The sequence below is a fragment of the Vombatus ursinus genome, unplaced genomic scaffold, assembly GCF_900497805.2.
Source record: "Vombatus ursinus unplaced genomic scaffold, bare-nosed wombat genome assembly UNPS02010320.1, whole genome shotgun sequence".
In the NCBI taxonomy this organism is placed as follows: domain Eukaryota; kingdom Metazoa; phylum Chordata; class Mammalia; order Diprotodontia; family Vombatidae; genus Vombatus; species Vombatus ursinus.
The window spans coordinates 5221961-5244331 of NW_020950098.1; the positions used below are offsets into that span (position 1 = coordinate 5221961).

At 39.5% G+C, this 22371-nt stretch overlaps 1 protein-coding gene across 1 annotated transcript in view; it reads right to left on the minus strand.

The window, feature by feature from the left end:
- The window catches only part of RASSF3 (Ras association domain family member 3), a 97975-nt gene extending 76680 nt beyond the window's left edge, over positions 1-21295 (minus strand). The window contains exon 1 of the mRNA XM_027854156.1: positions 21059-21295. Coding sequence (XP_027709957.1) covers positions 21059-21187 — 129 coding nt within the window. The 5' untranslated portion in view covers positions 21188-21295. The remainder of the gene's footprint in view (positions 1-21058) is intronic.
- Positions 21296-22371: the final 1076 nt, after the last annotated feature.

Consider the following 22371-nt stretch of genomic DNA (forward strand, 5'->3'; position numbering starts at 1 on the left):
ATCTGAAGAAAGAAAGCAGCAAAACAGCATGTAATCTATAGCGAGTCACTGTAAGTCAATATTTAGCTTAAATACCAGTTGTCACCCACCCATTTCCTCCCCAAAAGACAGATGAAAAGAGCTAAGTGACAAACATCTAAGGCTAATTATTAGATAACAGTGCTGATGCCAAAGCAAAGTGGAATAAATGTATTTATATAAAATTTGGGAGTGCTTTTTATCTTCAAAGCCTTTTATAAAGGGCAACTAGCTATCTTTTTTTTTAAGCCTTCTGGGATATTTCATGAAGCAAACAATAGGATTGTAGAAACTGATTTTGAATATTGACAGGAAAACGCTAACTGGGCCAAATTTAAACAGCAGCATTACTGTATCTTCATGAATGCATCCATTCCCCAATGGATCCTTGCTTTCTCAATGAAAAGCTATTGGAGGCACAAAATCCATGACCATACTGTTAAAAATCACTAACTTATTTTTGGACTCATCCATCAGATGAACCAAAGTGAACTTTCAAATTCCTAGGAGTTAAAAAAAAAATCACCATCAGATCATGTTAAAACAATTTAGCTTCTTAGGCAAGGAGATTAACCCAACTAAGCAATCTGGCACAACCCCAGTGTTACTTTAGTCTAGTATTTAAGCCAAGAACAAGTATAGCTAGCTCACTTTAAGACAATTTAAATTTAGAAATCTAAACCATCTGAGTAGGCTTGAGATTCATTTATGGTGGGTGGATTCCCCAAATTAAAAACTCAATGGAGTGCTAGAATGGTTTGAAACCTGGTAATCTCTACAGGGGCCAATTCAAATCAATATGTATTTACTGAGCCCTTACAATGTGCCAAGTAATAACAGTAATAAAAGCTAACATTTATATAGTACCTACCACATGCCAAGTACTGTGCTAAATGCTTTACAAATTTTACCTCATTTGGGCCTCACAAAAACCCTACTGTTATTATTCCCATCTTACAGATGAGGAAACTAAAGCAAATCACGGTTAAGTGACTTGCCCAAGATCACACAGCTAGTAGGTGTCTTAGGGCAAATATGAACTCAGGTGTTCCTGACTCCAGGCCCAGTGCTTTATCTACTAGTCACACAACCAATTCAAGTCAGACTCACTTTCAAAATATCACGATACGTGCCCCTTCATCCCTAATTTGGTGTGAGGAGCTAATACACAGGAAATGCTTTGCAAACCTTAAAACTACATAAATACATGATATTTATGATATAAATATATTTGTTTTATAGTCAATTATATTGAATGTTAAATTATATAATATATAAAGCTATCAATATTGCTTTTATATAACTCTATAAATGCCAGTCACTAATAATTTCAAAATATACCACAGCATTCCAGTGACTAATTCCATGTGACTACAGCAGATAAAAAGCATTGGGAGAAGATATCAATGATGGCTTTTCATAATCTCTAGAACACAGGCCAAGTAACATTTTATTTTCAATTAAAGCACATATTCTTTTCAAACTTGAAATACAGCAATGTAACAAAAGACAACATAGTGATGTAGAAAGAAAGAATGTTAGATATGGAGGATCAGATGCCCTGGTTAGGTCAGAGCCCTGACTCTGCTACTTACTACTTGAGAAAACTTAACTTCGATGGACCTCACATTCCTCACTGATAAAAGAGGGGGAACTAAGTGATCCCTAATGTTCCTTCTAGCTCAAATGAAATCCCTCCAACAATGCAGGTCACAACCCTAAACCTGAAGGGCCCACCTTTTTTTCTCTGTGAAATCCTCTCTACCTGTCATCCCTCATTCTTCCCACATAACCACAGCCCACCTCTTCTTCCACCATGTAAGTGCCTTTGATGGTGTCTTTCATTCCTATTCTTAGGAATACACTTATTTGTTCCTTGGAGAAAACTGTATTCCAAGTCTCCGATCTTGATACCACACAGCAACGCTGATAGAATGTTAGTATTAGAAACACGGACCTCTGCTGCCAGAGGAAGTCTGAGGTCAGCTTTGGGATTTCCCAAGGGCAGTCCAAATCTAGGTCACTCTCCTCATCCTGTTTTAACTCAAAATCTACAATCCTATGAACAGAATATTAAGATTAGAAGGGACTTACACTCTCCCCTGGCCCTAAGGCAAGACCATATCCAAGACACTCCAGAAATAGACTGCAATTTTTAAAAATAGCATCACAATTTACTCAGAAAATCCTAGGAAATAATAGGTAGATACTAATTGAGATCATTAATAGCTTCACAAAGTTGTAGACTACAAAATAAACCCATGAGAATCAATAGCTTTTCTAGAGAATAACGATATATAGAAGACAATAACAGAATGAGAAGTCTGGGACAAAACGATTACAAAATGCATGAAATATTTGGAAGCCAATTTACCAAAGCACATTCAATATCTTTACAGATTCAATTAGAAAACTCTTCTTAAAGAAATAAAGTACAACTTAAATAACCTAAAAAATATTCACTGTTCATGGCTGGGCCTTGCCATATAATAAAAGTGACAGTACTACCATAGTTAATTTACAGATCTAGTGCTAAGCCAAACTACCAAAGAAATACTTTTTTGGAGCTAGACAAAATGACAAAATTCATTTGGAGGAACAAAAAATCCAGGCTATCAGAGCAATGAAAAGAAAAAAAGATAGTTAAAACAACAAAAAAGAATCAGCATTTGTAGACCTTAAACTACACAGCAAAACGATGATCATTAAAGCTATTTGGTACTGTTTAAAAAAACAGAAAAGTAGTTCAATGGAATAGCCTATACAAAGAGAAATCAAATAACTGAATGCAATAATCAAATGCACAATAACCTGGGAAAGAACTCCCTGTTTGAGAATAACTGCTAGGAAAACTGGAAAGCAGTCTGGAAGAAATCAGGCTTAGACCAACATCTTACATCATATTACACAATAAATTAAAAATGGACGAAACCTAAATATTAAAGCTCATATCATAAAAAATTGGAAGAGAAGCACAGATATGAATCAGGAGTGAATTCTTAACCAAATAATCGGTAGAGACAATTACAAAATAAATAGGGGATTCTGATGAAATTAAATGTAAAAGCTTTTGCATAAAATTAAATTGTTGAGGATAAGAATAGAAGTGATTTAAATATTGAGAAAAAAATCAGTTATATCAACTATCTCTGATAAGGTCTGATAGATATATAATATAGATAGATAGATAAAGCTAAGTGTAATAGTGGATAGAGTGCCAAGCCTGGAGTCAGGAAAGCCTTAAGTCAAATCCAGCCTCAGACGCTTACTAGCTAAATGACCTAGGCAAGTCTCTGTTTGCCTCAGTTTCCTCATCTGTAAAATGGGGATAATAACTGTGCCTGTTTCCCAGGGTTGTTATCAAATAAGATAATAAAGTAATCATAACAGTACCTGGCACATAGTTAAGTGCTATGTAAATATATAAATGTTACATATAAATATTAGCTATTAGCTATCATTAAATATGTAAGACCAAAAGTCATTTTCCAATGGGTAAGTCAAAAGAAGAAATGCAAACTATGAACAATTATGTGAAAAGAATGTTCCAAATCACTAAAAATAAGAGAAATGCAAATCCAACCCTGAGGTTTCACTTCACACCCAGCAGTTGTTAAAGACGGCAAAAGATGAAAACAGTAAACATTAGAAAGGTTTTACAGAAAGATTAGCACACTAATGTACTATTGGTGGAGATGTGAATTAATACAACTATTCTGGAAAGTAATTTGGAATTATGCAAATACAATTAATAAAATGTCCATACTCTTTGGCCCAGAGATTTCCACCAATGAGGACATACCCCAAGAAGATCACTAACAAAAACAGAGGTCCAATATACACCAAAATATTTATAGTTGTACTTTTATGGTAGCAAAAAGTAGATGTCTATTGATGGGGGACTAGTTAGATTATAAAACATGAATGAAACGGAAAATTACTGGGCTGTAAGAAAAATGTAGGTCAACCAGGTGTACAGTGGATGGAGCACCAGGCTTGGAGTCAAAAAGACTCATCTTTCTGGATTCAAATGCAGCATCAGACACTTACTAAGCTGTGTGACCCTGGGCAAGTAACCCTGTTTGCCTCAATTCCTCATCTGTAACATGAGCCGGAAAAGGAAATGGCAAACCACTCCAGTATCTCTGCCAAGAAAACCCCAAATGGGGTCACAAAGAGTCAGACATGACCAAAATGACTGAACAAGAAGAAGAAACAAGGAACATGATGAAAAGCAGTATTACTGTGTAGCAAAGCTGACCTCGGAGTCAGAAAGACTTGAGTTCAAAATTCACATACAGGCTCTGTGACCACGGTCCAATCAACTGTGTAACGGCTGTAGCTCTCCATTGAAATTGGAGAAAATTTCCCCATTGAGTATTCCTACACCAATGAAAGTACAGATGCACAACTCCATCCAAAAGAAGATGCATTTGAGGCACCTAGGTGGCACAGTGGATAGAGCACCTGCCCTGACATCAGGAAAACATGAGTTCAAATCTGGCCTCAGACCAAACACTTGATACTTCTAGCTGTGTGACCTTGGGCAAGTCACTTAATCCCAACTGCCCTTAAAAAAAAAAAAAAAGATGCATGTGATGGGGAAAGCTTACATAAATTACTAATGATAAAGTTATTTATGATCCTAATTAATTAGTACTATTTCAATATATTTCTCTTACCCCTACAGAGTAATACAGTGCCTGACACATAGTAGGCACTCAATAAATGCTGAATTAAATTAACTATTTTTTGAATGCTCCCCTCTACTGGTTTGCCAATCTGTAAATTAAGGGGGTTGGTCTAAATTATCTCTAATGTTCCCACTAGCCCTAGAAAATTATTCTATACTATTCTAGATCCCATGAGGCAGTGATGGAATGGAAAGAGCCCACATATGGACTTAGAAAACCACAAATCATTATTATCTACATTTTAATGTATTTTTATTTATTTTGTTAAACGTTTCACAATTTACGGGCACTACTGGGGAGTGTTGCAGGCCACAAGCATGTCTGACACCTTTCTCATAAGGGGATATGATGGAATAATTTGATATGGTGCCCTCACACTTTGTCTTACTGGAGAGACAAGTTGTGTACACATGAAACATTGGAGAACAAGAAAATACAAAGTTAAAAAGAAGAAAATATAAGAAAATATAAATTTTAAAAAACAAAGAGAATAATACAATCATGCTAATACATGCTAATAATAATACAATCGTGCTAAGTTACATGAGGCTGGTAATAAATAGAGATTGGTAGAACATGGAGATTAAGGTAAATTTTTGTGACGAGGCCAGCCTTGACCTGAAAAGATTAATCTTCAGAAGATTTACAGCAAGAATAATGAGAAATAACTGGCAAAGAAGAAGTAAAATTCTCCCCCAGAAATGAGCTCTCCCTCATAGATGACTACTCAGCAAATACTAAGTCACCCTATTAAGGAAGTAACGTGACCAAGGCTAATCCTGATGTCTGCTGACTTTTAGTAAACAGATGACAATCATTCACTGTGCCCTATCTCAGAGAAATGGAGATTACTGGTCTACCATTTCTTAAATTCCCTGACACCTTATTATTCATATTTGCATTCTAAATAAACATTAAGATTGCAACTAGTGCCAGATACTGGGTTAGGGATTGTAGCGATTGGGAGATAAATAAGCAATAATGTCTACCCCTGAGGAGTTTATTTATAGCCCAGTAGGGATAATAAGGCAGGAACACAAAATAGAATGCAATCAAGATTAGAATATAATGGGTGAATTAGAATAATGTCAGATAAGGTCTCCCTTCCATTTTGGGAGGGGATGAGAGATTAAGAGGCCAAATGAAGGAGCAAAACCTCCAGGATCCCTAGGATGTCAACAGGTCTAGTTGGAGGAAAGGCCTCCGAAGGATTGCCTGAGAAAAGGGCCAGAGTGGAGAACCCACAGGATGAGGAAAGGGAAGGGTAAATTTCAACAGAATACACAGTTAAGTTCACGATGGGGAGCAGTTAGATAAAACTGTGGAGACAGGATGGATCCATTGTGAGACATTTGGCATTGAAAGCCTTTCCTAACTAACTCCCTCTTCCCCGTCCCATCCCCAACACATCCTCCATGATCCAGTGGCACTGGCCTCCTGGCCCGTCTGCAAATAAGACACTCCACCTTTCAGCTTTGGGCATTTTCTCTGGCTGTCTCCCAGGCCAGCCATGACATTTTAACCTGATTTGGGCAGTATTGGGGAGTGTTACAGGCCCCCAAGCACGTCTGGCACCTTTCCCATAAGGGATACAAGGGAATAATTTGATATGGTACCCTTCACTGCCCTCAAAAAACTTAGTCTTACTGGGGAGACAAGTTTTGCTATCTCTCCTTTACTCCAACTACTGACCTCTCTGGCTTCCATTAAGTCCCAGCCAAAATCCCATCTTCTACAGGAAGCCTTCCCCCACCCCTCTTAATTCCAGTGCCTTCCCTTCTTTAATTATCTCCTATTTATCCTGTAGATAGCTTGCTTTGTATGTATTTGTTTGCTCCTGGTCTTCCCCCATTAGATTAAGCTCCTTTAGAGCAGGGATTGCCTTTTGCCTCTTTCTCTATCCACAGTGCTTAGCACAGTGCCTGGCACATAGTAGGTGCTTTATAAATTAAATAAGAATTGCATTACTGAATTGAATGCCAGCTAAAGTATTTTGACACTATTCAATATGCAATGAAACTCTTCTGAGCTCCAGACCCACAAGTTTCCAACTGCCTACAAGACCCTCAAATTCACTGTATCTAAAAATAGACTTATTATCTTTCCCCTTAAATTTCCGGTCACACCATGGTCTCCCATGTTTAAATCTTGAGCTTTTATCTTTTCAGAGACAAAACAGAGTGGAAAAAGAACTAGATTTGGAGTGAAGAGGACGCCCGCTTGAATTCCGACCTGCCCCTGCCCACTGGCAACACCAACAGTCAGGTCACTTAACCTCTCTGGGTCTCAGTTTTCTCATCTGTAAAATACATGATCTTTCCCCATGACCTTCCAAGTCTAAATTCTGTAATACTATGACTCTTCCCTTTCTCTCACTACTTTCAAGCCCAATCAATTACTAAGTCCTGTCAATTCGACAAATCATCTCTAGAATCCATCCCCTCCTTCCTATTTCCAGTGCTTCCAGTCAGTCAATACATACTTATTAAATACCTACTATGTGCCAGGTACTAGGGTAGGCCACTGGGCTATATCCCCAAAACAGGGCTTTATTGCCACCTTCTTCGACTATGGCAATAGCCTATAAAGAGAAAGCTGTATATGAAAACAGGGAAGATAGGTGGTACAGTGGATAGAATGCCAGGTCTGGAGTGAGGAAAACTCATCTTTATGAATTCAAATCTAGGTTCAGACATGTACTAGCTGTGTGACCCTGGACAAATCACTTAACCCTGTTTGCCTCAGTTTCTGATCTGTAAAATGAGCTGGAGAATGAAATAGCAAATCACTCTAGTAATCTTTGCTGAGAAAACCCTAAATGGTGGCGAGAAGAGTTGGACACGCTAGAAAAACAACTCAACAACAGCAAAATTATTATTGTTGTTTTTATTACTATCTGTATGGCGTTGGGCAAGTTATTTAACTTCTCTGGGCCTCAGTTTTCTCACCTGTAAAACAAAGGAGCTGGGCTAGATGGCCCCTGAATTTTCTCTAAGCTCTTAAGCTCTGACCCCTAAGACTGTCATTAACATCGGCTTTCTAGTTCTGAATGAGCAAGCCAGTTCCCAGACTGAATCTGTGCAGTCAGCTAAAATTCACAACTGAGCAAGAAATCGTTTTTAAAAATGTGAATGTGAGAAGAGAAACCATGATAAGCCAGACCCTCAGCAAAAGAGCAGCACTGTAGTGGGCTCTAAGGAAAACAGTAACAGAACTGGGATGTTAGTTCCCAAATTATAAACTCTGAGCTTACAGTTTCAAGAATTAAACTGAATAACTGAAAATTTATATTAGTGTTATTTTATAATAGTTAATATAATTACTATCTATTAATATTATAATGAAAACTATTAACATATTAACATTACAGTATATTAAGATAATTAATATGTATTATTAATATGTAATAATTTATTTGAATTAGAGGGTCTAAGGAAGAAATGGAAGGGCCAATGAGTTGTTGGGTCAAATGAGCAGCACCAAGCCCCACTCTGCAGCTAACAGGAAAAAAAAAAAGAAATGAAAACAAAAAAGAAATCTTCTATGACGCAGTACAGTTCTTTTATCTAAATATTTGCATTAAAATGTTGGATACCCTCAAGCCAAATTCTCTTTCCCAAGGTCAGAAAACCGTTTTCTTTTCCTTTTCAAAAGTTAGCCATATACTTGTGTCAGGAACCTTATGGTTAACTCTGAGGAACTCTCCAGGGCACAGAACAATAGACAGCACAGCATAGGGAGAAGCAGGAAATATCTCTGAGGGGCCATTCAAGGGTTATTTAGCTCTCCTTTGCTAAGACAGTCAATGGGATGTCATTTAATGATGCCAGGAAGAGGGAGATGGATCACTAACTCCCTTCTACAAGAAGAGCCTTGGAGGAGACATCTAATTTTCAAGCATTTTTCACGCCCTATGGCCAGATTGGAACCACTGTGCCCACTTGATGAAAGATTCTACTGTGTTTTTTGCTTTTAATAAATCTCTTCAACACACCCAATCCCCCTTTGAAATCCCAATAAACTTAAAAAGGGAGCAAACAATATGGCACACGGCTGTGTGGCCACATAATGAAATATCCCTTTTAGGAATAAATATTAACATTCTAACTGGAATGGTAGCCAAAGGCAACAATGGCTTAGAATACAAGCTCATTTGTGAAACTTTATAGAGGAAGAGGATGTGAGAAGATTAGTTCATGTAAAAGCAGTTATGGAAAAACTAAACATCATTCTCAAAATACTGGCAGTTGAAAGTGATGGGACAACAAATACTGCTAAAATAGAACAGATCTGCTCAAGTTTTTACCCTGACCCATTTTCATCTTTAAGAACACCTCACCTATCAGTGCCTTGCACAGAGCAGATATCTAGTAAAAATGATCATAATAATACGATCATAATGATGGTAAGAGCAACATAGCTCCAGTTATGTTGCAAGTACCTAATTTAAAATTTGGCAAGATAGATGTTGAGGACAGTTCTCACCATATAAATTCTAATTGCCTTAAAAGCATATTAACTCTATTTTTGTTCTTCAATTATTGGTCCAAATAATTACAAATTAATGTTTGCAGAAATCCTCATCTGTAACATGAAGAGGGAAGGAAACACATATTTATTAAGCACCTACTATGTATTGGCAATAATCAAAAGTATTTCGTGAAAAAGAAAAAACAGAAAAGTTGATCAGTGGAAAAGATCAGGTATACAACACACAGAAGCAAATAAACATAGTAGTAGAATTTGGTCAATAAACCCAAAGACCCCACTTACTGGGGTAAGGATCCACTACTGGACAAAATTTTATTATCCCTGTTTTACCAATAAGGGCATTGAAACTCAGAGGAATTGGTTCAATGATGAATGAACAGATAAACTATAAGAGATACTGAATCATCTCAACATTGTCAGAGAGACATTCGAGTGCTGCATTGGCACCTGTTTAACATGGAGTCCTGGAGAAACCCACCCTCCCTCCCAACCACCACCACCACCTAGAATGGCGATGTCAAACTCTAAAATAGAAAAGGGGACCACCAAACCTTGGAAAACTACTCATTATCATTATCTTTGTTCATTTACATTTTTATTTGTTAAGTATTTCCCAATTATCCTTTAATCTGGTTCAGTCCACTAGGGAGTGTACCCCTGACCTAGAACACCAAGTATCCCCCCTGTGAAAGGTTTAAGTATACCCATGTGGATTGTGATCTCTATCAAAGTACCTACATCAGTGAGATCATAGATCCATTGAAATATTAAAAGTCTGACTGACATATACTTTATTTTCTAATCCCCTATATAGTTGTTTGGGGAAAAATGTCTCTCGTGCCTGAAATTGACACCAGGACTAATTTCTTAAAAAGATTTCCACAGTAAGTCTTGTTTGAACCCTTTAAAGCCACAGAAAATAAAAGAAAGCTCCTTTCCCAAAGCCACAAGACACTTCAGACGTCATTTTATTTTAAAGCTCTACTGAGCAAGTTTTTTGAAAGAGAAAAGAAAAACCAAACAAGCTGTGATGAGTCAGAACATAAAGAAATCTGAAACACGGGGTTGAGATGGAGATGCCAACTTTATTTCAATACCAGATTCTCACGGCAAATTTTCAACAAAAGACAATAGTTGATCTCGCGGCACACCCCGTATGAAGAATGTCGCCTTTGGAGGTACAGTTTGTGATGCTCTGATTTCTGTGCTCCTCCATTAGAATTATGCACTAGATCCCAGAGAATTCTAGAGGGTTAGTTAGAAAATTGACCTGAATTTTACAAAATTCATACATTAGAAGAAATTCAATTACCCACTCCTACGGATCTAGCCCTTTGTTTATTAGGAATGAAAAAAGTGTTTGTTTTTTTTTTCCTTAGTCCCATCTTTCTAATGTGATAAATTTTGGAAGGGTAACAACTTAATTCCCTTCCATTTTGAGTTGTGAAAAGTAATCTTGCAACACATTATCAAGCAGTGGTTTCCCAAGTGGGGCCCACTGCTTCAGAGGGAGAGGGGCCATGGAATGATCTTAAAGGGAACTGGATTGACCCTCCCAGGGCTATGTGATCAGAGGGTAGGAAAACAGGTCACATCCTAACCCCGATCCTTCTCCCACCACCAACTGTGAGCTTCTCTCCAATATATCCACCCTACATTGGTCATATCTAAAAACCCATCCTTCCATGCCACATCTATTGTCCATTACCTCAATGCCATTAGAGGAAAGGCCGGCTTCACAACCAAGTCCTACACTGATCACAGAGTTCTGGAGTCTTCCAGTGTCTTTTTTCCTTTACGTTCATTCTCATGGCCAGTGTAAACTCTTGTCCCGAGTGATTACTTTGTTCTACAGCAGTCATACAAATTTTCCCAAAATTTTTCTGAATTATTCATATTTGTCATTTCTTATGGTATAATAATTTCCATTTACATATTGAGGAATAAATAAGCATTTATTAATATATTATATGTCTTATATATTAAAAGCATCACATATACATGTATATATGAATAGTTTATATATCATATATTTAGAGAATTATATACGTACATATATTTAGATATGTATTTTATCTTAAATGTATATATACTGTAAATATATTTAGATATGTATTTTATCTTAAATGTATTACATGTACATGTGAAGTAAATATATTTAGATACGTATTTTATCTTAAATGTAAGATAAAATATGTATCTAAATATATTTATTTATATAAATATAATAAATATATAATAAAATAAATAATATCTAAATATCTAAATATATATTGTATATATTTATCAATATACAAATAAATATGTATACATATAGATGTGCATATTTTACATATTAAAAGCATATATAATGTGTATATGTAACTATATATTTAGATGTATAATATATTTAAAAACATGTACACATACATTTATTACATTTAAGTATAACATTGTTATTGTTGTTGTTTGGCCTTTTTCAAAGAGGATCAGTGACATCACAGGATGATGTCTTGACTTGCGAGTGAATTGGATTGAGGTGAGGCAGAGTTGCACAAAGTTGTCAGGCTCACTCTCTCTTCCAGAGTCATTGAAGTCCAGTGGCAAGAGAAAAGTCAGAATGATGGGCAATGGCCTAGAATGCAGTGGATGACCTTGGTGTTTTTGATGCTCCAACAGGGCCTGCTTCAGTGGTCTTCGTAACAAATTGTGCTCATTCTACCCATTCAGCCAGGGAAAATCTTTACCTGCTTGGGATAGACATTCCCCTAACTCACTGATGGGTTTGAAACTCGTGGGTTACCCTCAACCTGGTTTAGCCCATCTGAGATGGTCTTACCAGGATGTAGCCACTTCACCTACTACAGCTTCTTGGAGCCAAGGGTGAGAATTAGGTGGCCAGCTGGACACCAAAGGTAGATGAACAGCCCTGAAAAGGGCGTGGCAAGCCTTTACACCAGAGGGGCTAGTCCTCCCTGAACACCCCCATACATACCTTATCTATACGTATAATATATAAATACATAAACATAAATATGTGTATACACATACATACATACATGTCCATATAAACCGTTCCCTCAGTCTTTCACAATCTTAAGGTATGTACCTACCTAATAGTGCTATTTATGCACCAAAGATTAGTGATTTATAGAGGATAATTCCAAATTGTTTTCTACAACAAACGTCTATTTATTCACTTGTCCAACAGCACATTAGCTTACCTATTTCCCAATAGCGTCTCCAATATTTAACATTTTTATCTTCTGTGGTTTTAGCCAATCTGATGGGTGATATGCAAAACCTCAGTTATTTTAAGTTGCTTTTCTCTTATTCTTGGTGATTTAGAACATTCTTTCATATGGCTGTTGATAGATAACATTTCCTCTTTTGCAAACTGCCTGTTTATATCTTTGACAATTTATACCCTGGGGAATGGTTCTGGCTTGTATCTAATCATATCAATTCCATAAATATTAAGGATCAGACTTTAACTGCCACAAAGATTTGTCCCCCCAAGTAACTTTCACAGCCTTTCCCACTTGGCGAACCAGCCAGGCTTATGCTCGGGTTACCCAAGATCCTTCACGTGCCATGCTGAGACTCTTGAAACAGCACTTTAGCAGAGGCTTTGTTTCATATGCCCAGGAAATAAATAACTGTGATACATTTAGAAAATTATTTTCACAAATGTACATTTAAAAACAACTGCAAGTAATCATTTTCACTTTAACACTTTAGTGACTATATTAATGGTAGACTATCATTATTATTAATCACAATTATGTCCCTCAAGGTCTGGTTTTCTAAATCTATTCTTCTGAGTCTATGACTGACAAATCCATCTTTTTTTTCTTTCCCTCTTATTATTTCCTTTTGTATAACATCTGGAAAAAGACCAAAAGTGATGCATGAATAACCACTAACTGATCTTTTGCATCCTGATGCAGTCAGCTAAAAGTTCCACAAAAGGCACATTAATTTGACAATATTCTAAGATATAAATCTTATTCTTTTCATATACAGGGTTTAAGAGACAGTTGGTGTGTCTCAAGGGATGCCTTCTGTTATAACGGTTCATCTGGGAGAGGGATTTGGGGTAGGAGAGGAAAGAAAGCTTCCCTGCCCCTTCAACCACCACCCCACATACTTCCTGATCCCAGCTATGTCAGACAGTCATTAAGCATTTATTAAGTGCCTACTATGTACCAGGGATTTACTAGCTATGTGACCCTTGGGCAAGTCACTAAAACCTGTTTACCTCAGTTTCCTCAATATAAAATGGGGATAATAATAGCACCTACTTCCCAGAGTTGTTTTGAGGATCAAATGAGATAATATTTGTAAAGTGCTTAGTATAGTGCCTGACACACAGTAGGCATTGAATAAATGCTTATGCCCTTCCCTTCCTTTCTCCTCCCCAGACTAAGCTAAGGACGACATCTTTGTCTTTAGCACAAAAAAAAAAAAAATGTCTTCAAGGGCTCCCCAGTTTCTCTAAGATCTGTATTTCACCACTTTCTGAAAGATTTTTAAAAGTTGGTTACAGAGTAGAAGGCTTTGATTTTCCCATTGCTAAAGAAGATTCAGCAGAATCTCAGGAAAATCCACAATTCTGTATCTTCCCAAGAGGACTGAAAAAAATCCTGCTCTCCTTAGCAGTGGGGATGACTCGGTGCCCATGCTATCTAGGCAAACAAAGGGAATATGACTTATTTCCTGGAAGTCAACTCTGAAAAAGTTCAGAAATGCCTTGCACTGATACCTGCCAATTGTTCTTACACTCTCTCAACATGTCCTGCAAAGAAAGGAAGTGTGGCAAAGAGAGCTGGATTTGAAGTCAGGAGACCCCTGTTCAAATCCTGACCTTTTCAAGTCACTTCAATTCTGAGCCTCAGTTTCCTCATTTGTTTAAAAAAAAAAAAGGTCAGACTAGATGACTTCTGGAGTTCCTATCAGCTCTAAATCTCTGATCCTAAGATCTGAGGAAGCAGATGTCAACAGATCTAGGTCTGTGTCCCATCTCTACCGTTTGGTATTAGCCACAAGCAAGGTCTCAGCCTGAGTTTTCTTATTTGTAAAATGGTGCTAATACCTACCCTGCCTATCTTGCAGGGCTTTTATGAGAATCAAGAGAAAGAATAAATGTGAAAACATTTTGAAAATTGTAGGGGCGGCTAGATGGCGCAGTGGATAGAGAACCAGCCCTGGATTCAAGAAGACCTGAGTTCAAATCAGACCTCAGACACTTGACTAGCTGTGTGCTAGACCTGGGCAAGTCACTTCACCCCATTGCCTCGAAAAAAAATAAATAAAATAAAATGCTTTGAAAAAAAAGAAAAGAAAACTATAATGCACAATATCTACAAATATACGGTATTATGACTCTGATAAAATGGAAACCCACTCTGCAGAAATCTTCATTTAGAGAAATAATTATATAAATCACTATGTTCTGGTACTTGATATCTCTCAGTCCATACCCAACCTTCGTCATCAAACAAAATACCAAGGATACAAAATACATTCAGAATCACTAGAGCAGCCCTAATCAGAACTGCTAAACAAACAATTAAGAGGAACCACATGATTAACCCTGTAGATGCTACAGCTAAAAGTCTGGTTTTTAAAGGGATCCCACGAGACTCCTAGAGAAAAGGACTGGGGGTGGTTATGTCCATCCTACGTCATTCATACTTAAGGAAGGATCTGACCCCCAAAGTGCCAGGACTGAGTTATAAGCTTGCATTCTCTAACACAAACTCCAAGTACGTGACCAGGAAATAAGATTATTTTGAGGTTCCTGCGTAACCTGACACACAACCAGAGATGCAGCCTAATTTTAAAAACCTGGGAAAACCCCCGAGAAATCTTCCTCTCCCCAGCATGTGGCCCCAAGGGAATAAACTTTCTGGTTCAATTTTTAATTGTAGGCATGATGTGTATACTTTATTTATTATTTTGAGTTCAAGAAATGAAATTTTGAGGCTGCCTGGCATAGTGTGGACAGATTGATGGGCTTGGAGGAAGGAAGGCCAAGGTTCAAAGTCCATCTCTGACATTTACTAGCTCTCTGATCAAGGCCAAGGCCCTTTAACTTCTTGTATTCCTTAGGCAACAAGTCCCTAAGACTAGACTGAGTGAAGGGACTTCCCAAGTAAGAGCCTGAAATATCAGACTCTTCAGGGATTGTGATATTTTATCTCAAAGATTTTTCCTTTCAATTTTGTGATGTGAAAAAAGGTCACCCTATTCCTAATTCATTTCAATGCAACACACATGTATTCAATACCTACTATGTACTAGGCACTGGACAAAAATTTATGGAAGAGGTGAATCACCACTACAGGTGCCCCCAAAGTCTTGGTGAGGTTTAAAAACTTTTCGGACACTTTACATTTCAGGATGGAAATCAATAGAAAAGAAAATTCGATCTAGCTTACATAAAAATTCAGCTTAGTCCCACCTTTTCCAATTAAACACATCCGTCACACTTTGCACACAACAAATTAGAGATAAATTGAATCTTTTAATGATGGAACTAGCTCTTTAAAGATTATCTATGCTGAATCCTTTTGCAAAAAAGCAAGCTGTTTGTAAAGAGTTACACCCTTATTTGTGTTTGGCAAGCGAAGTTTTTTTTTTTTTTTTAAAGCTAGGTTGCCTTAAAATGAAGGAAGCCAGCAAAGTATATTTATCTAAGCAATAGCCTTAGGTTCATTAAACATTTGCTGATCACTTACTCCAAACTGGGCACCCTACAGAGCAGAATGGACATAAAAACGTGCAAAATGGAGTTCCATCCTTCAAGATATGCATAGTCTAAGACAAGGGTGGGAAACCTAAGGCCCTCTAAGGCCTCAAGTGCAGCTCTTTGACTGAATCCTGGTCAAAGGGCTGCACTTGAGGATCTCATTTGAGGACCTCAAGACCAAAGGTTCCCCACCCCTGGTCTAAAAGTTGAACTAAAATGCTCTCCAATAGCTAATTAGGCTGACTTTTGAGCCACCTTGTATATAAAAGTGGTATCAATCTATGGCAGCTACTGAAATAATGTATCAAGTGATAGACTTGGCATAGCAAGTCGCTTAATTTCTCACTGTGAATTTTCCAGTTCTCCTTTTTTTCCTATGGATTTCCATTCTAAAACACAAACCTTAAAATATAAGAAATACAAATCTTAAAACCACACTGAGACCTCTGGGATACCAGCCATCGTTAGTCCCTCCCCTCCACCCTTAGTTTTCTCTTCTGTAAAATGGGTATAATAGTAGCACCTACCACACAGAGTTGGCTGTGTAAGTCAAATGAGATAAATCCACGTTAAATGATTTTTTTCCCCCAACCTTAAAGTATGATACATGTGCTAGCTATTGTTTTTCCACTGCAGCAGTTTAATATTGGTAGATAGATCTGTACAAGCTAGCATGAGCGTTGTAGGAGTTTACTAAAGGATTGGGGCTTTAAAAGGGATGGTGGAAGCTGAGTGGGCCTTGAAATAAAGCTAAGATGTTAGACAAGCAGATAGGAATAAAAATACTGTCTTTCGGTATTTATATTTTCCCTCAATAAGACAAAAATGCCACCTGAAGCTAAACCCAATGGGTGATGTGCTTTATTCAAGAGCAGATAGTTTTCATGGTTATTATTCCATCCATGTTCTTCGGAAGAGGGAACATTTATCTAATAGCCTTCTGGCCAAGTCAACAATGAAAGAGGTCCTTTTTTAAAAAATAAAACATCCCATACTTCAAAAAAAAATCCAAGGAGATGGTTGGGGCTTGGTACAAGAGAATATGCTACCCTAAAAGCATTTGGTTGGTCTCGTGTTCTTCTCCCAGAAAACAATGTTTATAGTACGGCATACACTGACTAAAAATGTCTAAAAAAGAAACCCAGTAACTACCAGATATTTTTAGCTCTTCTCTTCATAAGCTCTGCATGTCACTGCCTTCCAAACAAACCTAAGTCTTGCTGGATTTAGACGGAGATCAGACCTGTGATTTCAACGGTACAGGGAATGCCCAGGTGAGGAGACGCCCTCTATCAGTGAGAGTCGCCAGACACTTAAAGGTTAATGACTTGCGTCATCCAACCAGTATTTGTCAGAGGTGAGACTTGAATCCAATCCACTACCCCATATCTCCTCCTGAATTTAATGATTTACAAAAAGAAGCAACAGAAAAACCATTATTCATTTATGTGATCGGTGAGTGTTCTCTCCAGGAGATGCGGTTAAAAGAATAAGATCTCCTAAGACCTAACCAACCATGTGAAAAAGCCCAGTGGACCAGAATGCCATATGCAAGTCACCTTGGTCCAGTAAAAATGACTCACCTAGCCAAAGGAAATAAACTCAAAGACTTTATTTTGTGCATAGAGACACGTCTTCTACCCTAGATGATCTACCTATGCACTGAGCCACCTAGCTGCTGCTACAATAGTACAACAGTACAAAGGTAACACAAAGGAAGAAGGCTTTTATTTTATTTCCTTCCACTAAATCGGAAAAAAATCCCTCAAATTTTCCCAGAGCACTTTATTCTCATCATTATATATCACAGCTCTAAAGCTGGTAAAGATCTTAAAAGATTATTTAACCCGAAATCCTAATTTTATAGAGGAGGTAAACTGAGGCAGAGCCAGGATACATACCTAGGTCCTCCTGACTCCAAGTCATTGCATTGTCATAGGCTTATCACACTCCTCTCTCCTCATTAAAAATCTTAACCCCTTAAGTAAACTATCTTATTTTAATTATTTTAAATATCAATGTTAAATATTAAAATTAAGTTACTAATACTAAATTAAGTATTTTATGTTGTTTTTTTTTAAAATCCTCAGCATATAACACAGTACCTTGCACAAAGCAGGCAGTAACGAGTGGATGAAATAGAGATATCCGGCCAGAGTTGAGTAATTCTCCAAGCAAAGCGGGGAAAACCTATCAGCAGTCACACATGATCGAGCTAAACTTCCCCTTTTAGTCTCAATTTTGCAAGGGGAAACAAACAAAGGGAGCTGCCAATTAGGTTTTCGGAACAAACATGTTTATCTCTTTAGTCTCATTGCATGGTTTTTCAGTTAGGACACTCTTCTATACATGCCCACTGGCTGATTATGGTGTATGGTTCTGATGACATGCCTTTTAAATGCTTGGAGGAGATATGGCCATACAAGTGCAAACTAAGACAGTAGCTCCCCTTCACCATCTCTCCTTTCAAAGACCCAAGATCACCAAAAGGCGGTCAGTGAGGTGGCTCACTGGATAGAATGGTGTTCAAATCCACCCTTGTCCACCTGGGTGTAGGACCCTGTGCAAGTCACTTAACCTCCACATGCTTTGGTTTCCTCAACTGTAAAATGAGGTTTGTAATAGTACCCACCTACCTCCGAAGGCTTTTGTGAGATCAAATAAGATCTCTGTAAAGCACTTAGCACAGGGCTGACCACACAGTAGGCACTTCATAAATGCTTTCCCTTCCTTTGTTCCCTAGGGATTTCCTGACTGCTTCTGGAATTAGATCTTCCTGAAATTATTACACCAAAAACCCGCACAACGTTAAAAGTACCAAAAGTGGAAAGAGAAGGGAAAGAAAAGGTGGAAAGGAAATACTGGAGAGAAATTGGTCAAGTGAAAAAGACACAGGGAAAAAAAAAAGAGAGAGAAATCGATACGGGAGAAGCACTCAAAAATCCTTCCCAACAAGAGAAATCAAACAGAAGATTGGGATCCACCCCTGCCTTTTTTTTTCCCTTCCTCCTCAGTGATGAAACACTCATTGCCTGGCTTTTTTAGAAACTTCTAAAATGTGAAGGAGATGCTTGCTGTTGGCCTCAACTTTCATAAAATTCTTATTCCATTACCACACGTTTGACTCATTATTTATGAGTATCTTCAGGAGCTACTAATATCCTGACAAGGCTGGGAAAGTCAATCTATAAACATTAAGAACCTACTATGTGCCAGGCACTCTGCAAAGAACTGGGAATACAAAGACAGGGAAAAAATAGTCTCTACTCTCCAGGAGCTCCAAATCTAAAAGGAGAAAATGCTCCCGAGGTGGGCCTAGGTTTACATTAAGCAAAACCCCCTGCACCTTACATAGAACTGGCCATTATCTATACAGTGCCATCCTAAAGCACTTTATATACAATACTTCCCTGTGGAAGGTGAGGAATTGATCACTGTGCTTCCCGGTATAGAGGCAAAATTGTGTCTTTTGAAGAGGCACTGGGATGAAAACAAGCACTGGAAACTAAAATCTGATAATGAGATTACACGGCACCAAAAAAAATGTGATTTTTATCTCATCACCCATGCCCCTGAACTATTTTCTCCCTCCCTCCAGGAATAAGTCTGGTTATAAATGTTATTTTTTTTTCCAAGGGGAACAACAAATTTGTTCCATGACAACCTTCTTTAATGTGATTGCTGTCAGCATGGTTCAGCTGGCAAGGGCTTTTCCCAGCCCCTCCCAGAGCCCAGGGCGGCATGAGTTCAAGCCCCAGCCTTGGAAACCCAAACCAAAGTCAGTTCAGTTATGGGAAAGGCATTCAGTGAAATATTGTCATGGTTGATTAATCTGGCCTAAAGATCCTTCTGCCTATCTTTTACAGAAGTAATGAGTCCCCTGATACTCTGCCTCTAAGCAAGACTGGCCAAAGTCAGGAAATATTTTTCTTCCCAATTAAATTGGCTCTAATTAATGGGCTAATGTATCCAGTGAAGACCTTCTGAGAATGTGGATCTATACAAACGTAGTTATATTCGAGAATACCCATTCCTCCCCCTGCATGCTGGCATAAGGAGGTCACTGACATACCAGTTATGACCCTTGAGGTCATAAGGTGTGACAAAAAGAGACTCACTGCTGCTCAGCCACACGAGGATCTGCCTGTAAGGGACAGGTAAGAGGGTTTCTTAGCTCCCAAAGAGTAGCCTGGCACAGAAGCGCTCACTAAGTGCTTTGTCAACTGAATGGATTTGAATTTTCCGGGCTCACCAGGACAACTGGGGCAACCAAGGGAAGGAACTCGAGTGAGCTTCTCCACCTAACCCTCAACTCTTCTCCCCGACCTAGTAAGTTTGCCACTTTGGGTTAATTCCTTCCCCTCCACCCCTCTATCCTACCACCGGCAGCAAGCACGGTACATCTGCACCCGAAAGAAAGCGAGCAGCAGCCTAAGCCCATTGCCCCAAGGCGAAGAAGCAGTAGTTACCATATGGTAAGTGTGACAGTGGGGAGCAACAGCAGAACCTTCTCTTTCTCCTCCATTCTCTAGGGAGAAAACATCTCCCCCACCCCATCCCCCAATCAGCGCGTATTTATACGGCGTTTTTTAAGATTTTCAAAGTGCTCCACCACATTTTGGTCAATCAACAAGCCATGATTAAGCGCTTACTGTGCGTGTGCCAGGCACTGTGGGTTTTACAAAGAAAAGCAAAAAAAAGCATGGTCCTTTTCCTATCTGTGGACCTCAGTTTCCTCATCTGTAAAATGGAGAAAGGGGAACTAGGTCAAAGGTTCTTAACTTTGGGTCATAGAACCCTTGAGCAATCTGGAGAAGCCCGTGGACCTTCTCAGAATAAGGTTTTTTAAATGCACGAAATAAAATACAGAGGATTCCAACGGAAACCAAAGGTTAGTGATAATTAAGGTGTCGCTTTTTTTCCCTTCCAAATTCACGGATTCTTAGTGAAGGACCTTAGGACTGGACGCAGTCCACGAGGTCTCGTCCAGCTCCAGGTGGAAGTCCTGTGATGTTTTGCGTACATAGGAAGCACACACACGCCCCCACTTAAAGTGTTTCCCCAGGCTTCTACAATAACCCGCGAGGGAGGGTCTGCAGGGGGCCCCCGGGGCGCCACTCACTTGCTGGCCGGCGCGGAGCTTGCCCTGGGGGGGTCTTCTGAAAAAGGAGGTCCTGGCGGTGAAGAAGAAGTCCTCCGTGTCCTCCTCCAGGCTGCTGTAACCACTGCTCATGCTGCTGGTCCACGTCATCTACCCGGCGGCCTCGGCCGGGCGAGCAGGGAACCCTGGCCCGCTGCAGCCCCTGGGCTGCAGTACAAGGAGACCCGGGGTGGGCTCACCCCGACACGGGGGCCGCAGCAGCGGAGGCTGCCCCGGCTCCGCCTCCTGCCGCCGCCGCCGCCGCCGCTGCAGCTGCACACAGGCAGGCTCGGTCCTCTGCTTGCGTCTCCCCGCTTGGCCGCCGACCCGGCCCCGGCTTCCTGCCACTTCTAGCCTCCCGCCCTCCTTTCCCAGCCTAGCCCATCCTTCTTCCAAGCCCAGTCCGTCAGAGCCCTCCCCGCCCTCTCCCCTTCCTCCTTCCACTCCTCCCCCACGCTCTTCGAGCCCCTTCGCCACACCCCTTTCCTCCCACTTCCCCGCCCCCGGCCCCCAGCGAGGCGGCCTCCCTCACTTCTTCCGTCCTCCCTTCCTTCCTTTCCTTCCCTTCCTCCCCCCAACCCCCATTGCAACAACTTTGGAATTGGGGACAGCCCTTGAGACTCCTGGGATCCCCTGTGGGAAACCGTAGGAAAAACCTGTCCAATCCCCAGGTGACTTTCGGTCCTGGCTCCCTCCAGCTCCCCGGGTCACTCCGACCCTCTCTGCACTTTTGCTGTTTTTAAAATCCAGAAAACCCGAGCGCAGGAGTAGAAGCTGCTCAAGAAAGATTCCGCATTGATTGCACGTGGTAAGGGGTCCTACAAGCATCTTAGACATAAACACACGCCATATTTTCATAGGCTTTCCACGGGATGAGGAAAAGGACTGGGGTCGGTGAACCTATGCGCACTACCTTCGCTCCGTGGATGATCTCCAATGTATTATCCAGTCTATATCAGTGTATATAATTGCTCGCATGTTGCCCCGCCTCTTTAGACTGTGAGCTCCTCGAGAGCAGGAAATGGCCAAATATGCACAGCGCTTAGCGCAGTCCTGGGCACATAGTAGGCGCTTAGTAAATGCTTATTGATTTGACTTGGTCTGGTGTGAGGGGCTTCCTTTACAAACGCAGATCTGCAGATTGCGCAACTGTCTCAAACCGCAGGAGTTCTAAACCTTTCTTTGTGTCCTGGTTCCCTTTTGCAATATGTGTGTTGAGGATGGAACGCTTCCTTCTCCAAATAAAGTCTTTAAATGCATAAAGTAAAATGCATAAGCTCACAAAGGAAACCAGT